Source organism: Hylobates moloch, unplaced genomic scaffold (assembly GCF_009828535.3).
Source record: "Hylobates moloch isolate HMO894 unplaced genomic scaffold, HMol_V3 SCAFFOLD_6, whole genome shotgun sequence".
Classification (NCBI taxonomy): Eukaryota; Metazoa; Chordata; class Mammalia; order Primates; family Hylobatidae; genus Hylobates; species Hylobates moloch.
The window spans coordinates 15,751,658-15,771,055 of NW_026652281.1; the positions used below are offsets into that span (position 1 = coordinate 15,751,658).

Below are 19,398 nucleotides of genomic sequence, written 5' to 3' on the forward strand. Positions count from 1 at the left end.
ACCAGATACGCCACAGTTAAAATCAGGAAGGTTTTCTAGGTGAATGCTTAGGGCATGCATTATCAGTCTCCTGAGCCACCAGCCCACATGCACATAGCATGCTGTGACCTAATTCTGTACCAAGTCCATCACGCAGCTTCTGTGTGCAGACTGGGGTCCAGAGCTCACAAATTGGATTTTTCTTCCATTGAATATTCTGGGTGACTCCTCAGCAAGCAGAAATCTGGGAGGTTTAGCTCAAACAGAATGACAGTTTTAGGAGAGGGGCTTTTTAGAGACTATCTCATCCCATTTTATGATCTGGACACAAGAGAGACAGTCTGGCCATTCCTGGGCCTGAGGAGGCTGTTGCCTTTTCTAAGCAATGCTTTTGGGGTCGAGTTCAGAGCCTGAGATAGTTTCTTTTCTTGAAAACCAAAATGAACCTTAGGGGACCAGAAGAGCAAAGTGGAAAAGCTTATTTGCCCACACCTATCTGTCCGGGGCCCACTGAAGTTGGCAGAGAAGAAGAAGCCTGTATCCATCTTTTTCATGAATCCTCTTTTGTCCAAGGATGTGTGAGTAACATCTGAATGAAGGAAGACCACAAGGATGGAATGGTTTCAGGCCTGGGGCTGGGGGCCAGGCTGGAGTAGAAAAGTTAAGTTATTCTGACCAAAGCAAACAGAGGCTGGGTGTCACCCAGTGTCTGCAGGGAAAAGGTGACATATGTGTACTTAATGGGAACGTGACAGCCCAGCACTCCTTTCCAGGAACTGCTGATCTGAAAGGGAATCTCGTTCAATCCCTGGAACAGTCAGCCCTCACCGAGTCTTACCAAGAGGCCCTGCCTGTCAGGAGTCCCCACCACGGAAGGCAAGCTTCATTCTCCCTGCACTTTCTTCTTGTGCACTTTCTACTTTCCTATAAAGCCCTATCATTAGACAACTGTGGTGAACTCAGTGCATAATTAGAAAGCAAACAAACTTACCCCAGAAGAACATTTGCAGTTTAGGTAGACATTTGTGTATAAGCAATAATTCATGCTTTGTTGAATTTCTAAAAATAAACAACATGATTTTGTTGAAAGGTTTCTGACCTCTAATATACTTTAACCAGTACATTACCATCTCTGAATTATTGAGACAGCTATGTAGCTGCTGCCTAAAAGAAAGATACATCTGGGCTGGGTGTGGTGGCTCACACCTGTAATCCCAGCACTTTGGGAGGCTGAGGCCGGCAGATCACGAGGTCAGGAGATTTGAGACCATCCTGGCTAACACGGTGAAACCCCATCTCTACTAAAAATACAAAAAAATTAGCCAGGTCTGGTGGCAGGCGCCTGTAGTCCCAGCTACTCGGAGAGGCTGAGGCAGGAGAATGGCGTGAACCCAGGAGGCGGAGCTTGTAGTGAGCTGAGATTGCGCCACTGCACTCCAGCCTGGGTGACAGAGCAAGACTCCATCTCAAAAAAACAAACAAAAAAAAACCCAAAAAAAAATACATCTGTTGCTTCAACTATGAACTACAGATCCACTGTTAAACCATACACAAAATCAAAGGACACAAACTTGGAAAAATATTTGCCACACATAGGAAAAACTGTTAATCGCCTTAATATATAAAGAGGTTTTTTGTTTTGTTTGTTTGTTTGTTTGTTTGTTTTTTGAGACAGGGTCTCACTCTGTCACTCAGGCTGGAATGCAGTGGCACAATCATGTCTAACTGCAGCCTCAACCTCCGGGGCTCAGGTGATCCTCCCGCCTCAGCTCCCTGGAGTAGCTGGAACTACATGCATGTGCTACCATGGCCAATTAATGTTTGTGTCTTTTGTAGAGACAGGCTGGTCTCCAACTCCTGGGCTCGAGCAATCTGCCCACCTCGGCCTCCCAAAATGCTACTAGGATTATAGGCATGAGCCACTGTGCCCAGCCCTAAAGAGGTCTTACAAATCAATGAGACCAATAATCTAATAGAAAAATGAGCAAAGAAAATGGACAGCCAGATCACATACAAATGGCCTTAAAATACACAAAATGGTGTGTAGTCTCATTTATAATATATGCAATATAAATTAAGACAGATATTATTTTTACCTTTCAGATTTCAGAGATCCAAAAGTTTGATAATGCACTAGGCATGGTGACATGGGCCTGCAGCAGCAGGCTGCTTGCAGGGGACAGGCCCAAGAGCTGTTGGCCACAGCACTCATTCTGCAGAAGGGAAACTTGAGGCCCCAGAAGGCAGGGGTTGGTCCCACAGAGACTGGTGGGCAAAAGGGATCACCCCAAGTCTCAATGGCACTGGGAACACTTACACACTCTGACCTGGACTAAGGCTGCCAGGATGGTCCATGGCACTTTAAAAGCTAAAAAGGCCAAACACAGTGGTGTTCACCTGTAGTCCCAGCTACTGGGGAGGTGGAGGCAGGAGGATCACTTGAGCCTGGGAGTTCAAATCCAGCCCGGGCAACACAGCAAGACCCCGTCTAAAAAAATTTGATAATGCACTGTGTTAGTGAGTGTATTAGTGTGATCTCACACTGCTGTAAATAAATACCCGAGACTAGGTAATTAACAAAGAAAAGAGGTTTAATTGGCTCACGGTTCTGCAGGCTGTACAGGAAATGCAGACTTCCACTTCTGAGGAGGCCTCAGGAAACTTACAATCATGGTGGAAGGCAAAGGGGAAGCAGGTACCTTTTACATGGCCAGAGCAGAAGCAAGAGAGGGGGAGGGGTGGGTGCCACATACTTTTAAATGACCAGATCTCGTGAGAACTCACTATCATGACCAACGGGGATAGTGCTAAACCATTCATGATGAAACTGCCCCCATGATCCAATTGCCTCCCACTAGGACCCACCTCCAATATTGAGGATTACAACTGAACATGAGATTTGGGTGGGGACATAGATCTAAACCATCTCAGTGCGCTTGTATACATTTTTTATGGGAATGTAAATTGGTATGGGCTCTTTGTAAGTGTGATTTGACAATATCAATCAAAATAGAAAATTCATGTACTCTGTTACAGTTGTCTATTATCATGTAACAAACTACCCCCAAACTTAGTAGTTTGCACTTCTATAATTATTGTGCTCATGTTTTTGAGGGTCAGAAATTCAGGAAGAGCTAGGCTGCCGAATTCTTCTCTAATCAGTATGGTGTCAGCGGGGGTGGCTGACACTGCAGGATTCACTTCCGAGATGGCTTAGTTACTTGCCTGTCCAATGCCTAAGTGCTCCTTGGCCTCTCTTTCCCCTCTCCACATGCTATCTCATACTCCTGGGCTTCTCCATATGGCTTGTATTTCTCATAGCTTAGTAGTCGCAGAGTAGTAGCACTACCAACAGGCAAGAAGTGGAAGCTACCAGGCCAGTTAAAGCCTATGTCCAGAATACCTTCTGCTACATTCTGTTGGTCAAAGCAGTTACTGTCACCCCTAAGCTCATTATCCAAGGGGACGGAGAAATAGACCTCACCTCTTCTGGGTAGAGTAGTGGCAAAGTCACATTGTAGAAAAGCTTGGGAGGTGGAAAATTTTTTCGTGATTGTCTTTGTAAAGTACAATCTACTACCTACACTTTAACCCACCAATTCATCTTTTAGAAATTTATCCTGTAAGTGGACTTACAAATGTGAACAAAAATAAATGAACAAGGGTATTTGTTACTAAAATAGTAATAGCAAAATACTGGATTAACCTAAATGTCCAATAATAGGGTTATTTAACCCAATTTATTTGTGTCCATGCAATGGATAGCTATGTGCCTGTCTTGAAAAAAACAAACAAACAAAAAAACCTATGCACTGACTTTGAATCAACTCTAACATATACTTTCAAATGAAAAAAATAAAGGTGAAGGCTGGGCACGGCAGCTCATGCCTGTAATCCCAGCACTTTGGGAGGCCGAGGTAGGTGGATCACCTGAGGTCAGGAGTTCAGACCAGCCTGGGCAACACGGTGAAACCCCATCTCTACTAAAAATACGAAAATTAGCCAGATGTGGTGGCACACTCCTGTGATTCCAGCTACTTGGAAGGCTGAGACGTGAGAATCACTTGATCCCAGGAGGCAGAAGTTGCAGTGAGCTGAGATCACGCCACTGCACTCCAGCCTGGGTGACAGAGTGAGACTCTTACTCAAAAAAAAAAAAAAAAAAATTTTTTTTGGGTAGATACTGGGTCTCACTACATTGCTCAGTCTGGTCTCGAATTCCTGGCCTCAAGTGATCTTCCCACCTCAGCTTCCCAAAGTGCCAGGATTACAGGTGTGAGCCACTACACCCAGCTCCATCTCTGTTGGAAAAAAAAAAAAAAAGGTACTTACAGAAAGAAATGTTTCTATAAGTCCTTTACAATAAACCCCTGGAAATCATATATGAAACTAAGCCCTCATATGTATTGGACTGTTGGGGACACACAGAGATAGGGAAGTCCTGAATGGAGTCTCGCTGCTGCTACCATCTCATCTTTCCCACTCGCTTGCTAGTTCTGCTCAATCTGAAGTCCAAATCCTGCTCTCCTAGGAAGGCTGCACTGACATCCACAACATACAATTCTTTACACTGGTCATGTTCACATGACAGCATGGCCTTTGGAACCAGATATTAGGGGGTTAAGTATTGCCTCTACTGCTTATTAGCTACCTGACATTGACAAAGTAATGTCTCTAAGTCCCAGCTTTCTCACTTGTAAAATGGGGTTATACTGATACCTACTTTTGAGGAGTAAGAGGGCTAAAAAGATACATACAGCACTTAGCACAGTGCTTGGCACTAAAGAAGTGGTCTTTAGTATTCCACTCATAGTCACATCACATAAACCATATCCAATAAAGAGAGTGGGCATTAAAGCAAGAAACCACAGGGACTTGTGAGGTGGACAGTTGCTTTGCTTTGGTGTCATCAGTTTAGATTACAAGTGCCAAACTATGTGGAGTGGAGGCCCACCACCTCCCCAACTATCAGCTCCTTGATATAGGGCCTGGCCAGGAACAGCAAGGTCTGTGGCTCTAATCCCAGCTAAACACAGCCATCTAAGGGTCTCTTCAAAAGAACTCCCCCAGGCCTGAGAAAGTATTGAGATACTGAAGGGTGCAGACACCTCTCTTTATGTATTGGAAACATGCATGTTTCCACTCTCTCCATGCACACTCGCCTCCCAACCACCATCACTAAGGGAGACTCCAGCTTTGTGGCAGTTTCTACCCCCTTCTCCTCTCCAAGATTCTCTGTGCTTTTGTAATAATGAGATAAGAAGTGTCAGCGCCTTCTGGCCAGAGACCACCACGAGCACACCTGTAGTTGAACAAGTTGGGTTCATTGCTTGTTGAAGTGAGAGAGGACACATGGCATGGGAAACCATGTGGCATCTCAGGAAGAGAGCATTAGAAAGGACTTAGAGGATCTGGGTTTGGGTTAGTGGTTTTCAAGAGGGTTAAAGAAGCAGAACTTTCCTTTGTGCTGGATGCTGTCAGGAAGCAAGAGTAATTCTATGACTGAGTATATTAATAAATCTTATCTAGAAAGAGGAATGATTAGAGTGAGGCTAAAGCTGCAATTGGTAAAGAAGTAGCAGGTACTCACATTAGCTAGGACAGCAGGCACTCATATTAGCTAGGTCATTTTTGTGACTTGGACAATGTTCATGCTTTTGTATGTGTTAGACGTGATTAGAGTGCTGTTGTTTTTGTCTTGATCCATCATAGTTAAAGAATGGCCCTGTCTCACGGTGATGCCCTGTGAAATGACTTATGTCCAATGGGACAACACTAAGGCCTTGCTGTGAATGTCAGGTCAAATTCTGGCAACACCAAGGTCCAGCTGGGCCTTTCAGATGTTAGGGGTTACTTTTCTCTTTCTCAGAACAGAAGAGGTTAAGAGAGACATGGGTAGGTGGGATTTCAGTTTTCTCGGGACTTAGGCAGAAAATTGCTTAGTGTATGCAAGAGGTGAGTGGTAGGTGGGCGGAGTGGGTCCCATAGTTTTCAAGAAATATAAGTAAAAAACATAAGCTTTTTTTTTTTTTTTTTTTTTTAAGACAGAATCTCACTCTGTTGCCCAGGCTGGAATGAAGTAGTATGATCTCAGCTGACTGCAGCCTGTGCCTCCTTGGTTCAAGCGATTCTTGTGCCTAGGCCTTCCAAGTAGCTGGGACTACAGGTGTGTGCCACCACGTCCACCTATTTTTTTTTTTTTTTTGTATTTTTCTAGAGACAGGGCTTTACCATGTTGCCGAGGCTGGTCTCGAACTCCTGAGCTCAAGCGATCTGCCCACCTTGGCCTCCCAAAGTGCTGGGATTACAGGCATGAGCCACAGCCCCAGCCAACATGAGCAATTAAAATATTTTTTTGTTTGTTTGCTGGGCTGTCTTTCTTCTATTTTGATGCTGCTGTGAGACTCTGTGGATCAGGGCCTTAAAAACATTAAAAGTCTTTCAGGCTGGGTGCGGTGACTCATGCCTGCAATCCAGCACTTTGGGAGGCTGAGGTGGGTGGATCACCTGAGGTCAGGAGTTTGAGACCAGTCTGGCCAACATGGCGAACCCCGTCTCTACTAAAAATACAAAAATTAGCTGGGCATGGTGCCCGGTGCCTGTAATCCCAGCTACTCGGGAGGCTGACGCAGGGAAAATTTCCTGAACCCGGGAGGCGCAGGTTTCAGTGAGCAGAGATTGGGCCACTGCAGTCCAGCCTGGGCGACAGAGGGAGACTCTGTCTCAAAAAAGCAAAACAAACGACAAAAGTCTTTCAAAGCCAAAAGGTTCTTAGGCACTGTCTTAAAGCCTAGAGCTCCAGCTGAAGCTGGTGCCTGAGTCCAGATGGTGTTGAAGAAGGAGCAGGGCCCAGAGGGCACCACTCTCAGAAGTCCGACTCAGGTGTCTCTTGCCTCCGAGCCCCAGAAGACCCAAGAAGACATTGTTCCTCAGGCTCCCAGTGTCCCTAGGAAGTGGCAACCTTGACTCTTGGCCAGAGTTCAGAGTCCTGGTTATTAACACTAATAAACCTTGGGAGGACACGGCCCCTAGCCCAGCCCTGCTGATCCTGTGGGAGGGGGAGGGCAGCGGAGGACAAAGGCAGAAACCTGAGAGCTGCAGAGGCTCAGCAAAGGGCCCCCAGCCCCTCTCAGGAACGGAGCATTTCTTGGCAGGGTGGTATTCACAGGACAAGAGTTTGGAAAGTCGGGGCAGGGGAGCCTGAGGACACAGCAAGGAGAGCTCAGTGGCAGGTGCAGGCAGAGCGTTCTTTGGAAAATGGAGATCCCGGAAGGTGAGGGCCTCGAGCGCCAGCGTCCAGCCTTAGTGGATATGCGTATGTCCAGCTCCCTAAGGACCCACTCAGGACAGCTAAGGTGCACACAAGTCCAGGGGCTTCCCCGTGCTCCGCCCCCCTCCCCCCACCCCGGTAGCAGGCTGGAGGGCCCAGACCATGAGGGGTAGTGGGAGAAATGGAAAGAAATGGGACAGGGAACAGGAGACAAGAGCCCATGGTAGGAGTCAAAGAGCTGGAAGAGTTTTGGAAATGGGGGTCTGGGGGTAGAGTTGATCAAGGGGCGAGTTACTCAGCGGGACAGGTGGGAGGCACGAGGCCCTGGCAGCTCTGTTTTCTTGGCCGGGCTTGGGGAGGAAAGCGGGTAGCCGTCAGGCGCCTAAGGGCCCGCCCTGGACCTCCCCACCGAGGGAGGTGTCAGGCCCCCAGGGACCCGGCCCCCGAGCATCACGGACGCGCTGGAGGCCGGTGGGCGGTCGCCGTAGTCACCCTCCCACCACCTCGCTCAGGTTTCTCCGGCCTGGGGCAAGAGACCTGTGGCCCGCGCGGGAACGCACTGTCCACCCTCAGGCCTGGGACTGGGCCGGCGAGCGGACGCTACCAAGAGGCTGCGGCTCCCGGCCCCGCGGCCGGACGTGGCGCCTCCCCTGCGGCCGCGGCCGGAGCCTGGAGGTGGGGTCGGAGTCAGAGCCCGGGGCTCTGATGTCACCGCGCGGCCGCGAGGGCCCAGGAGCGCGTCTCGGCTGGAGCCTCAGGTACGCGGCGGGGGCGGCGGAGCGGGAAGCGGGCGGCAGGCGGCGGGGTCCGCTTCCCCCGGGAGGCCGGCGGGGCTGCGGGCGGACGGGGGTGAGGAGCGGGTGGCGAGGCGGTGGTCGCGGGGCAGCCCGGGCGTAGTTCGGCCGGGACGTGTCCGGCTCGGCGCCGCGTCAGGTTGCGCCAGTGGAGTCGGACCCCAGCGCGCCTCTCCCAGCTGCAGAGCTGCGGGGCGGAGAGGCGGCCCCCTCTAAGCTGGCGGCGAGGCTCAGGGGCGCGGCTGGGGCGCCGCGTGTGGCTCGGGGGCGCAGTGTGTGGCTGCGGCGCGCAGCGCGGTCTCACTCCGCCACCCTCCGCGCCTGCCCTTTGTCGCCAAGCATCTGGAGAAGCCAGGTCCTTCCCTCCCGGGCTCGCGCTGTCCCCTGCGCGATCCTTCCCCGACGGTGAACCCAACGGGAAAGGCCCAGAACTGCGTAGGGCTGCGGCCATCTGCTCTCGCGCCGCTCCGCGTGTCTCTGCCGTCCCCTGCGGCCGCCAAGGCCTGCGCCTCTCTCCCTCCTGTGCCTCGGCTCCCAGAGCTTGAACCCCAGGTAACCGGGTCTGTCCACGCCCGCGGCGGCCTCTCCCCGGGTGTCGCCAGCTTCCTGCATTTCCTGTGCATGGCACGGAGCTCGGATCTCCAGAGACTCTGCATCTGGGGTGCAGCGACCGATGAGCCCGTAAACCAGTCGCACACTTGGAGCGCGGATGCTGCGTGGGGTGCGCTGTCAGCGCGGACAGGCTGGGAGAACAGGGGGACGCTGGGGACAGGGAGAGCCGGTGAACTTCCCAGAACGTCCGCCTAGCCAGACCTAGCTGTGGGTACTGGGGTTCGAGACGTGGTCCAGTACCCAGGAACTCAGTCTGACAGGGAGACAGCGCCTACACAGTGAGCTCAGTACTGAGGGAGGACCCGCTGGGAGGGGCGGCCTGGATAGCCCCTCCACAGAGACGTGAGATGTGAGGTGGCCTTGAGGGAGGTATGATCTAAATCCTGATCATTCGTTGTATTTGAGGCTGTCCGTTCTCCTGTGCCTCCTCGGTCGCCTTACCTGGATCTATTCCCATTGCCTTGGTGTGATTTTATCCACCGGAAACTGTCTTCAGCTATTTCCCCAGTAACCTCTAACTAAAAACCTGGGTCTTGCCTGGTCTACCCTCCCCTGCTGAACTCCAGAGCCACATCCCAACTGCTGCCAGACTTGTCACAGACACCATGAAGCCCAGACTGAAGGAGCACACTGGCCCCCTTGACAAGTCCTTGGCCCCAGCTCCTCCTTTCAGACTGGTGCCTCCACCTGCCAGACCCCTAGCTTTGAAGGCCAAACTCATCTTCGTCTCCTTACTCTCTGGCTCCTTCATTCGGGTGACAAGTATACATCAAATGCCCACCTCAACTCCCCCTCCCAGGACTCCAATCTGGTGTCTTTCTAGCGGGGAGTCTAGGTTGCTCCCTCTGCTCTGGAGAGGCTTGGCAAAATGCCTGCAGAGCTCCTTGAGCTCCACCTCTGAACTCCCTTTCAGCAGCAGGCACAGGCTTGGCAGCCCAGCCCACAGGTGCCACTGCCACTGAGACAGGGACCCCTAAGATAGGGCTACCCCCAGCCACACTGGGGCTGGACTGCAAGAGGCTCCCTGCAGCCAGACAAGTGTGAAAATGCCTTGTTATTTTGTGCTGAGGCTCCCCCAAAACACACCAAAGCAGCTGGGCCCTCTTGGCATGGTAGGTTCTGCAAAGGACACACTGTGAGGAACCTGCATGAACATCAACCTGATAGGGCCACCAGTGCAAAAGCATCTTCAACAAGTTACAGTCAATAAGGAAACACATGTGGAGACACATTTTTATTGCCCATTCAAGCTGTTTTTATTTGCTGAATTCAGAATCCTTTAACATAGTAACTCACAAATAAGATAGATTTTCAAGACCTCTTTTGAGGAAACATCTTGTATTTGGTGATCCCCCTCTGTAGCTGCAGCAAGCCAAAATGGGCAGGACGGGTGGCATAAGCTAGTGCTCCTAAGCTGGACTCAGAAAGAGTAGGAAGACAAAGGGCTAATGTCTGAGGAGTCGGGTGGGCTTCCTAGATGAGGTGACTGTACTCCCAGGAGCTGCTACTCAGAGTAGTTTCTTGTCCTCCTAAAGTTTAGAGTGGAAATACTTTGCAAAAGACGTCCCCAACCCTAAGTGTGAGGGCTAAGCTCCTGGGCTTAGTAGGCATATACAAATGCCCCCAGGTGGGTGACGTCAAGATGTTCTGGTCCTAGGTCTGCTGAGGGCCTCTCCTGGGTATGTTGTAGGTACTGCCTTTCCCTTTTAGGAAACACCATATCCTCCTACCACTAACCCCCATACTTGCCCTAACCAGCAATCTGTAACATCCTGGGCCTCAGGGACGTGGGTGGAGGGTGACTCTGGGCTCCAGATAGTGTCTAGGAGGCTCAAATAAGCCTGCTTTTTGGTCCTCACCCTAGCCGTGGGCCACCCTACTCTGCACTCCCTACCAAGCAGCTCAGAGAATGCAGGCCAGCCCCCCAAAGTCTCCATAGTTCATAGGGAGCCCCAAACCTCAACATTGCCCTTTCCCAAGCCTCAAAATTGCTCTTACCCTGACCCAGGCACACCCACTCAACTCTTACCCTTGATCCCCCTCCCAGGACCAGAAGGGATTGATTTCTGGTCAGTCCTGCCCCAAGCTGTGCTTGCCTGCTCTGTTTGTACCTAATATTGCATGAGGAATCTGGCCAGTGTCTACGGTGGCAAGTACTTCACCCATTCTGTCCTCTTCCCCAGAAAAGACTAATAGGGAGGGAATAAGGGTGTGCAGAAGCTAAGGAACTCTCTTCCTTCGTTACCAAGGCCACCCCTACATCTACTCCCTGCAAATCTGTTATTTCCCTTGACATTCAGCAAATATTTGGGGTTTTGTTTTGTTTTGAGACAGAGTCTCACTTTGTCGCCAGGCTGGAGTGCAGTGGTGCGATCTCGGCTCACTACAACCTCCGCCTCCCGGGTTCAAGCGATTCTTCTGCCTCAGCTTCCCAAGTAGCTGGGACTACAGGCGCGTGCCACCATGCCCAGCTAATTTTTGTTATTTTTAGTAGAGATGGGGTTTCATGATGTTGGCCAGGATGGTCTTGATCTCTTTACCTAGTGATCCGCCCACCTCGGGCTCCCAAAGTGCTGGGATTACAGGCATGAGCCACTGCATGCGGCCCAAATATTTGTTTAACATTGACTATATGCCAGGGACTCTGCTGGGCACTGAGAGTGCAGCAACGAGGAAGAGCAGGGCCCGTTCCCAAGAAGCTCAGGGGTGGGAATGGGAGGAGGGAATCAGAAGCAAGACAACAGGGACAGTGTGGGGTGGGGGTCAGCTCAGGACACTGTTGGGGTCCCAAAAAGTGAGGAGACCTCTAAGCTGAGTCCTACAGGAGAAGCAAGAATAGAAGCAGGGCAAAGATGCGGGTTGGCCCATCATTCCTAGACGAAAGGCAGAGTTTGAGAAGTGGGGACCAGATTATTTTGGAATCTGCCAATAGTGTGTGGGGAGGTAGGAGTGACTTTCCTATAGTGGAGTGTGGGCTTCCTTGGAGGATTCAGGCTGTTGGGGAACAGGAGGGATGGTAAACTGCCTTTCAGCAGGGCTTGCTTCTAGGAAATTGATTCTGGCTGCAGTGAGCATGGAGGCAGGCCTGGATTCCAGGCAGGCTTCTGCCATGTCCCAGCTGTGTGGCCCTGGACAAATCATTTCCCCCTCAGAACCTCATTGTCCTCGTCTGTAAAATGCAGACAGCAGTTGCGACGATCAAAATAAATATTTATATAAAGCACCTGGAACATAACAGGCACAGAGGGAGGGAGGAAGACTGTGAAGCTGCCTCTGCCCCTTGCCCTGGGTCTTCCCCCACCCCTCCTTTCTTAGCTCCCCTGAGGTCACAAGAGTGTTCTTGACCATTGTTTATTAGGGAAAGATCACATGGAGAAGCCAACAGAGCGGCCAGGAAGCAGCCTGGGTGGGACAGGGTTGGGGAGGAAAGGAACATGGGTACATTCTCCAAGTTCCAGGAGGTCTCAGGGTAAAGGCTGCTTGTGTGGGCAAGGGGAGCCCGGCAGGGAATGAGCTGGTCCCAATTCCTTCCCCTGAGCTGGGCCCTCAACCTTCAGAGGTGCTCCCTGGGACTGGTCCTACTTCCTCTGCCACCTCTGATCCCAAGGTGACTCTGCCAAAATCTGGGGGATGCCAGCGCTTGTGACGGTGTGACCAGGGAGGGGAAGTGTAAGCGTCTGGCCTTCCGTGGTGGCGGGGCCAGCAGGCTGTCCCAGCCCTCACCCGGAGCTCCTCACCCAGCACCACATCTGTGTTTTCCCAGGACCCACGCAGCCAGCCAGCCTCAGCATTCATCTGCGCAGCCATGGAGGCCCTGGGACCTGGGGGCGACCGCGCCTCCCCGCCCTCGTCCACTAGCGGCCTGGACCTGCGGCATCTGTCCATGCGCGCGGACTCGGCCTATAGCTCTTTCTCCGCAGCCTCCGGCGGCCCCGAGCCACGCACGCAGTCGCCGGGGACAGACCTCCTTCCTTACCTAGACTGGGACTACGTGCGCGTGGTTTGGGGCGGCCCGGGCCCCGCCCCACCCGACGCTGCCCTTTGCACATCCCCGCGGCTCCGGCCCGCGGTCGCCGCCCGCAGTGGGCCGCAGCCACCAGAGGTCCCGGAGACCCCGGGGCCACTGAACAGGCATGCCACCCCGCTGCTGTACGCGCTGGCGGCCGAGGCGGAGGCCTCCGCGCGGCCTGCCGAGCCGCCCAGCCCGCCGGCCTCGAGGGCCGCCTACCGCCAGCGGCTGCAGGGCGCGCAGCGGCGAGTGCTCCGGGAGACGTCGTTCCAGCGCAAGGAGCTTCGCATGAGCCTGCCCGCCCGTCTGCGGCCCACTGTCCCAGCGCGGCCCCCGGCGACTCACCCGCGCTCCGCCTCGCTCAGCCACCCGGGTGGGGAGGAGGAGCCGGCGCGCTCCCGGGCTCCCGCGCCAGGAACTGCCGGCCGGGGTCCCCTCGCCAACCAGCAGCGGAAATGGTGCTTCTCGGAGCCAGGAAAGCTGGATCGTGTGGGTCGGGGCGGTGGGCCGGCGGGAGAATGCCTGGGTGAGGCCTGCTCCAGCTCTGGCCTCCCTGGGCCCGAGCCCTTGGAGTTCCAGCATCCGGCGCTGGCTAAGTTTGAAGATCACCAGGTCGGATGGCTGCCCGAGATGCAGCCCCAAGGCTCCATGAACCTGGACTCCGGGTCCTTGAAGCTCAGTGATGCCTTCAGGCCCACCAGTCGGAGTCAGAGCGCTTCAGGCGAAGTGTTGGGTTCCTGGGGAGGATCAGGAGGGACCACACCCATTGTCCAGGTATGGAAGTCAGGAGATGCAGGCTGGTGAGGGGGGCATCTGGGAAACAAAACTTGAGCCACATTTCAGTCGACTGTTCACCCTTCCAGGCTGTTCCCCAAGGAGCAGAAACCCCCAGACCATTGTTTCAGACCAAACTTTCCAGGTGAGAGACACGGACCACTCTGGACCAAGCTCGGGGGAAGCAGCTTGCATAGCTTTTGCCCAAAAAATGAAAGGGCTTCCTACCTACCCTCAGTCTGAGCCTTCTGGTTATTTTGCAAATACCCTACTGTCTCCCTGGTGCAACACCAAGAGCTTCCTTCCTTTCACTGTGGTCACCATGGGGTCCCTGCCTCCAGATTCTTGCCTCAGAAGGAGGCTGCGGTGGTGTATCCTGCAGAGTTACCCCAGAGCGGCCCTGCCGACGGTGAACAGAGGGTCTCAGAGACCTGCATTGTGCCTGCCCGGCTCCCCTCCCTTCCTGATGAAGTGTTCCTAGAAGAGGCCCCGCTGGTCAGAATGAGATCACCACCAGACCCCCATGCCTCCCAGGGGCCCCCAGCCAGGTATTTCCCTCTTGCTTCCAAGCATCATGAGGCACCCCCCTGACACACACATCTACAAAACGCTAGAGGGGTGGGAATGCTCTCCTAGCTGGAGCCTGGGATTCCAGGTGATGGGGGTAGGGACAGATGGCCCTTGGAGGCCACCATTTGTTTGTGGCTGGAGCTTTTTCTGATTCAGTGTCTTTTCTGCTTCCAGTGTCCTTGCCTCTGACCAGCAGTATGGAACTGGCTTAGGCCAAAGAACTGGCCAGGCTACAGTCCCCCCAGAGTACCCGCTCCATGAGTGTCCAGGAACTGCAGGGGCAGATGACTGCTGGCAGGGGGTGAATGGTTCTGTAGGTATTTCCAGGCCCACAAGCCACACCCCCACTGGGACTGCAAATGATAACATCCTAACTATTGACCCCACTGGACTGACCACCAATTCCCCCACAGCTGCAGAGAGTGACCTCCTCAAACCTCTCCCAGTTGATGCCTTGGGACTTTCAGGCAATGATATTCCAGGTCCCCCTCACAATACTGCCCTAGCCAGGGGCACTGGCCAACCTGGTTCCAGGCCCACATGGCCCAGTCAGTGCCTCGAGGAGCTGGTTCAGGAGCTGGCCAGATTAGATCCCTCTCTACGTGACCCTCTTGCTTCCCAGCCCAGCCCAGAGCCACCCCTGGGCCTGCTGGATGGACTGATTCCTTTAGCAGAGGTCCGGGCTGCAATGCGGCCTGCCTGTGGGGAGGCTGGAGAGGAGGCCGCCAGTACTTTTGAGCCAGGGTGAGTGAGGGGTACTAGGGATTCTGGACACTGAGCCCCTGAAGTTGGGGACAGGAAACCCAGGAAGCTCTGGTTTTGTTCCCAGGTCCTATCAGTTCAGCTTCACCCAGCTCCTGCCAGCTCCTCAGGAGGAGACAAGGCTTGAAAACCCTGCCACCCACCCTGTGCTTGACCAGCCATGTGGCCAGGGGCTCCCTGCACCAAATAACAGCATCCAGGGCAAGAAAGTGAGCGGAGAAGGGCTGGTGGAGGCTGGGGGTGGGTAGGAGCCTAGAGCCTGGGCAGAGAAGTCATGAGCCTGGCCCCAGCCTTGAGCCTTCCCTGCAGGTGGAGTTGGCCACCCTCCTCCAAAAGATGCTTCAGGACCTTCACACGGAGCAGGAGCGGCTGCAGGGGGAGGCACAAGCGTGGGCCAGGCGCCAAGCGGCTCTGGAGGCTGCAGTGCGCCAGGCCTGTGCCCCTCGGGAGCTGGAGCGGTTCAGCAGGTTCATGGCCGACCTAGAGCGCGTGCTTGGCCTGCTGCTGCTGCTGGGCAGTCGCCTGGCGCGCGTGCGCCGCGCCCTGGCCCAGGCGGCCTCAGACAGCGACCCTGATGAGCAGGTAAAAGGGGTTCAGTTTGCAAGCGAGTAGGGCGGTGAGGGGCCTGCTCTCTCCGGAGGGAACCATTCCGGGAGCGGCGGCGCCCTCACCTGGCTCACGGCGCCTCTTCCTGCGGCTCCAGGCCTCCCTGCTGCAGCGACTCCGGCTCCTGCAGCGGCAGGAGGAGGACGCCAAGGAGCTGAAGGAGCACGTGGCACGGCGCGAGCGGGCCATGCGGGAGGTGCTGGTGCGAGCACTACCGGTGGAGGAGCTGCGCGTCTACTGCGCCCTGCTAGCAGGCAAGGCCGCCGTCCTGGCCCAGCAGCGCAGCCTGGACGAGCGCACCCGCCTCCTTCAGGACCAACTGGACGCCATCAGGGACGACCTTGGCCATCATCCCCCGTCTCCCAGCCCGGCGCGGCCCCCAGGGACCTGTCCTCCAGTTCAGCCGCCCTTCCCTCTTCTCCTTACATAGTTATAGGTGGAGAGGGTGGGGTGCACCGCCCCTACCTGTCACCCACGTGAGTGGGGTGATGCTGATTTAGTCTCTGCTTTTCCCTTGAGGGATTGGGGAGGACCCAGGGCAGGCCTCTCTAAGATACTCCTCCAGCTGGGCGCGGTGGCTCACGCCTGTAATCCCAGCACTTTGGGAGGCGAGGCGGGCAGATCACAAGGTCAGGAGATCGAGACCATCCTGGCTAACACGGTGAAACCCCGTCTCTACTAAAAATATAAAAAATTAGCCGGGCGTGGTGGTGGGCGCCTGTAGTCCCAGCTACTCGGGAGGCTGAGGCAGGAGAATGGCGTGAACCTGGGAGGTGGAGCTTGCAGTGAGCGGAGATCGCGCCACTGCACTCCAGCCTGGGCGACAGAGAGAGACTCCGTCTCAAAACAAAAAACAAAAAAAATTCCTCCACAGTGTTCTCATGTGGCCTCACCCAGGTCTTGTGGATTATTTGGTAATTAATTTATGGATCTTAAAAACTGCAGTATTCCCCCATTTTGTGATGAGAGTGTGGGGCTGGCAGGGGTTGGTTGGAGGGAGGAGAGAAGACAGAGGAGCACTTAAGGTGCAAAGCAGCCTATTTTTTCTTCAATAAAAATTGTTAAGAGAAGTGTGTGTGTCACCTGCAGCACAGCTGTGGGAGGAGTGAGAGGGGTCTTGTTTACACAGTCACCAGCCCTGGCTGACTACAGCAGAAGAGGGATTTGCTGGCAGAATATCAGTCAACCCTGCCAACGTCTAGTTAGTCTTAGTTAGTCTGGAGAACCTGGCTTGAAAACAGGAGGGACCAGGGGAATACTGGGCTTTCAGCTCCACTGTCACCAATATTTCCTAACTGTTCCAGTGACTGTGTCACAGCCACAAAGGCCTAGGTCTGATTGGCTGAGTCTAGATTCTGTAGCTGGTTTCTAGCCAACATCCCAGCTTCAGTAGTGAAGTAGGAGTCCTGTCTCCTTTCAAGATTCAAGCTACTGAAATGGGCTCAGATACTGTGCTGCCTAAATGCCCTGACAAATGTTCAGAATACTTGGACATCTGGGGACATTCATTCCAAGACCTAGAAAGCACTTTCTTCTTCCAGTTATGTTATCAACACTGTTTATCCTTCTCTCCTTCAGAGATCCCACTGGGTCAGCCAGGCCTGAGGCGGGCAGTCGAGGGTGGGAGCTGAAGGTGAGGGGTGGGAGACCTCAAGACCCTCCATGCTGGGACTAAGGACCTGGAGACATAGCAGTGGTTGTAATCTGAGGGTGGGCCATGGTTGGGAGTGGGAAGTTAGGGGCTGGAGTGGTATGACACATAGGACTCCTCAATTTGTGCATCCACCCCATGTATATAGAATCAAAGTTAGGTTCTCAAATACACATGTTGAAATCTGCTTCAGCCTTTGTAGCTGCAAATGCTGGGGCCAACAATATTGTTCCACAAATATTCAGTGTATTTTTGGAAGTTGGGCACATTAAAAGGCATGTTTATGTGCATTTATAGCCAACTGACCCCCAAGTGAGAAATCTCTGCTCCTGGGCTTGTTTTCTGATGCGTATTATCACCAAGTGCAACTGGCTGGGAATTTTAAATGGCCGTATTCATACCAAAAGCATTTGTTATAACAGTTGTGCTATTGAGCACAGAACAATGCTCACATTATGCCTTTTTATAAAAAGCATATGGGGCTCCTGCTGAGGCCTTTGCGGGTTCTAACATTATACTTTGCTTTGCCCCTTTGAACACAGTGGGCAGAGCCTCTGCTCCAAGGTCTTCAGCCTAGTAAACACACCCAGAGACATGTTCTGGATAGAAGCTACTAATTTCTGTGTTTTGCCCTGTATGGACCCTACTGCATTATTCCGTTGTGGTATTCTTAGAAACACAGCTACTTGGGAGACTGAGGCGGGAGGATCATTTGAGTCTGGGAGGTGAATGTTGCAGTGAGCCGAGACTGCGCCAATACACTCCAGCACTTCAGCCTGGGTGACAGAGTGAGACCCCTGTCTCAAAAAAAAAAAAAAAAAAGAAACACAGCTAACATATCCATTAAGCCAATGGGAATTGTGTATTTCAAACAAGCATCCCCAGCCCGGCTGGGCGTGGGGAGCACGGGGATAGGAGTAGGGGCATCTTCCACCTTCGCATTAAACTGGACTTTGGTTGTGCGCTGGGTTTTTCCGTGGGGAAATAAATGAGGCTTTTGTGCTTGTCCTTGCCAGATCAGGAGAATCCCAAAAATAAGGCCACACCTCCTGCAATGCACCTTCTATGTTCCCTCGGTCTTCTTGCCCCAGTTTTCTCCCTTCCATTTCGTTATTTCTCCAGAGGGCAAGAATGAGCTCACCATATTTGTTCCATATCAGCACCACAGAATTCAAGACTCTGTGGGGACCAGAAGCCCGGTGAACTGACCCTTCAGGATACTGCCAGCAGAGGGCGCTGTCCTCCTATGGTGAAAGCTGGTATCCACGCTTCGCCATCCGCAGCTTCTCCAGCTTACCAAGCACTCTGGGCCAGCCACAGGGACTTTGACTTGCCCTGCTGAGCAGTTAGTCCCGAAAGCTGGAGCTGAGCCTTTTGCTTCTTTCAGAAAGAAACTGACCAGCCAGGCAGGGAAAGGCTGGTCCTTCTGTCTTTGCCACTAGGCCTTTGTTGGAAAGTTGCTGGCCAATGAGAAGTGGGAGAGAGGGCAGTCGGGGGGAGGGGTGTGGGGGGATTTAAACGGTACACTGATTAAATCATATCCTCCTAATACGGATTTGATCAGTGCACTTATTGATTTCGAACATCAGTATCAAAAAAAAAAAAAAAAGCCTTGCGTAGTCTCCCAGGGTAAGAAAGCGGGTTGCATGGGTCCCTATAGGGGTTTCTGCGCGCCCCCCCGCCCCGTCTGCTTTAGCCGCCGGCTCCCCTGCCCCATCGTCCTTCCTGGCTGCCTGCCGCGGTGCTCTCGGGCTTTTGGGGGAGCACAGGCTGCGGCTGGCATCGTTGCTGGGCAACAGGCAGCCCCGCGGCCGCCTCCCCAGCTCGCTTATTCCGCCCCCGCTGCTCCTCCTAATATGGATTTAATCAGTGTACTTTTTACCTTCAGGCTGTAAATTGGAAACGGAACAGGGAAGCCATGTTCGGCGGTGCCCGAAACCGGCTCGCAGTCTGTCTTGAACATCCTGCTCGGCACAAAACGTACCCCTGAGAGCGGCTGGCGCAAACCTCAGGGCTCCTCATTGGAACAAATTGCCGTGCTGTGCATTCACATGTAAACCAGGAGCTCAGGAAATTTAGGTCAAATGTGGTTGAGGGCTGCAGAGAGAAACAGGTGAAAGGGGCATTTGGGGGCGCAGGAAGGCGGGAGGCGGCAATTGCTGAGCACCCCATAGTGTTGCTGTCAGCCTAGCTACAGCGTGGAAGGTCACAATGGACGTTTACCTGTTGTCTTTGATGTTTAAATCAGCAGCCACTTCCCACGAGGAGGATTTGTTTTTCTTTGAGGAGAGAATCTAGATCTCGATGTCTCTGCTTTCTTTTCTCTTCCCTGCAGGCACACCCGAGGCACCCCGGCCCCAGGTTGAAGTCC

At 53.4% G+C, this 19,398-nt stretch overlaps 1 protein-coding gene across 3 annotated transcripts; it reads left to right on the plus strand.

Annotated features, from left to right (window-relative positions):
• The first annotated feature begins 7,526 nt into the window (after positions 1 to 7,526).
• On the plus strand, positions 7,527 to 17,853 carry SHROOM1 (shroom family member 1). Of its 3 annotated transcripts, XM_032156446.2 has the most exons (8): positions 7,527 to 8,007; positions 12,419 to 13,438; positions 13,528 to 13,583; positions 13,780 to 13,986; positions 14,183 to 14,752; positions 14,838 to 14,979; positions 15,080 to 15,352; positions 15,474 to 17,853. In XM_032156446.2, the coding sequence occupies exons 2-8, from the start codon at positions 12,461 to 12,463 to the stop codon at positions 15,804 to 15,806; spliced, it is 2,559 nt and encodes an 852-aa protein (XP_032012337.1). In that variant the 5' UTR covers positions 7,527 to 8,007; positions 12,419 to 12,460; the 3' UTR covers positions 15,807 to 17,853. The 3 variants fall into 3 exon arrangements, with proteins under 3 accessions (XP_032012337.1, XP_032012338.1, XP_058296493.1); XM_032156447.2 differs by lacking the exon at positions 13,780 to 13,986 and having other exon boundaries at positions 7,532 to 8,007; XM_058440510.1 differs by lacking the exon at positions 7,527 to 8,007 and having other exon boundaries at positions 11,161 to 13,438.
• Positions 17,854 to 19,398: the final 1,545 nt, after the last annotated feature.

Coding starts and splice junctions, on each gene's coding strand:
- SHROOM1 (XM_032156446.2), top strand. CDS start 12,461: ATGGAGGCCCTGGGACCTGGGGGCGACCGCGCCTCCCCGCCCTCGTCC. Junction 13,439..13,527: donor GGACCACACCCATTGTCCAG/GTATGGAAGTCA, acceptor TCACCCTTCCAG/GCTGTTCCCCAAGGAGCAGA. Junction 14,753..14,837: donor GCCAGTACTTTTGAGCCAGG/GTGAGTGAGGGG, acceptor TTTTGTTCCCAG/GTCCTATCAGTTCAGCTTCA.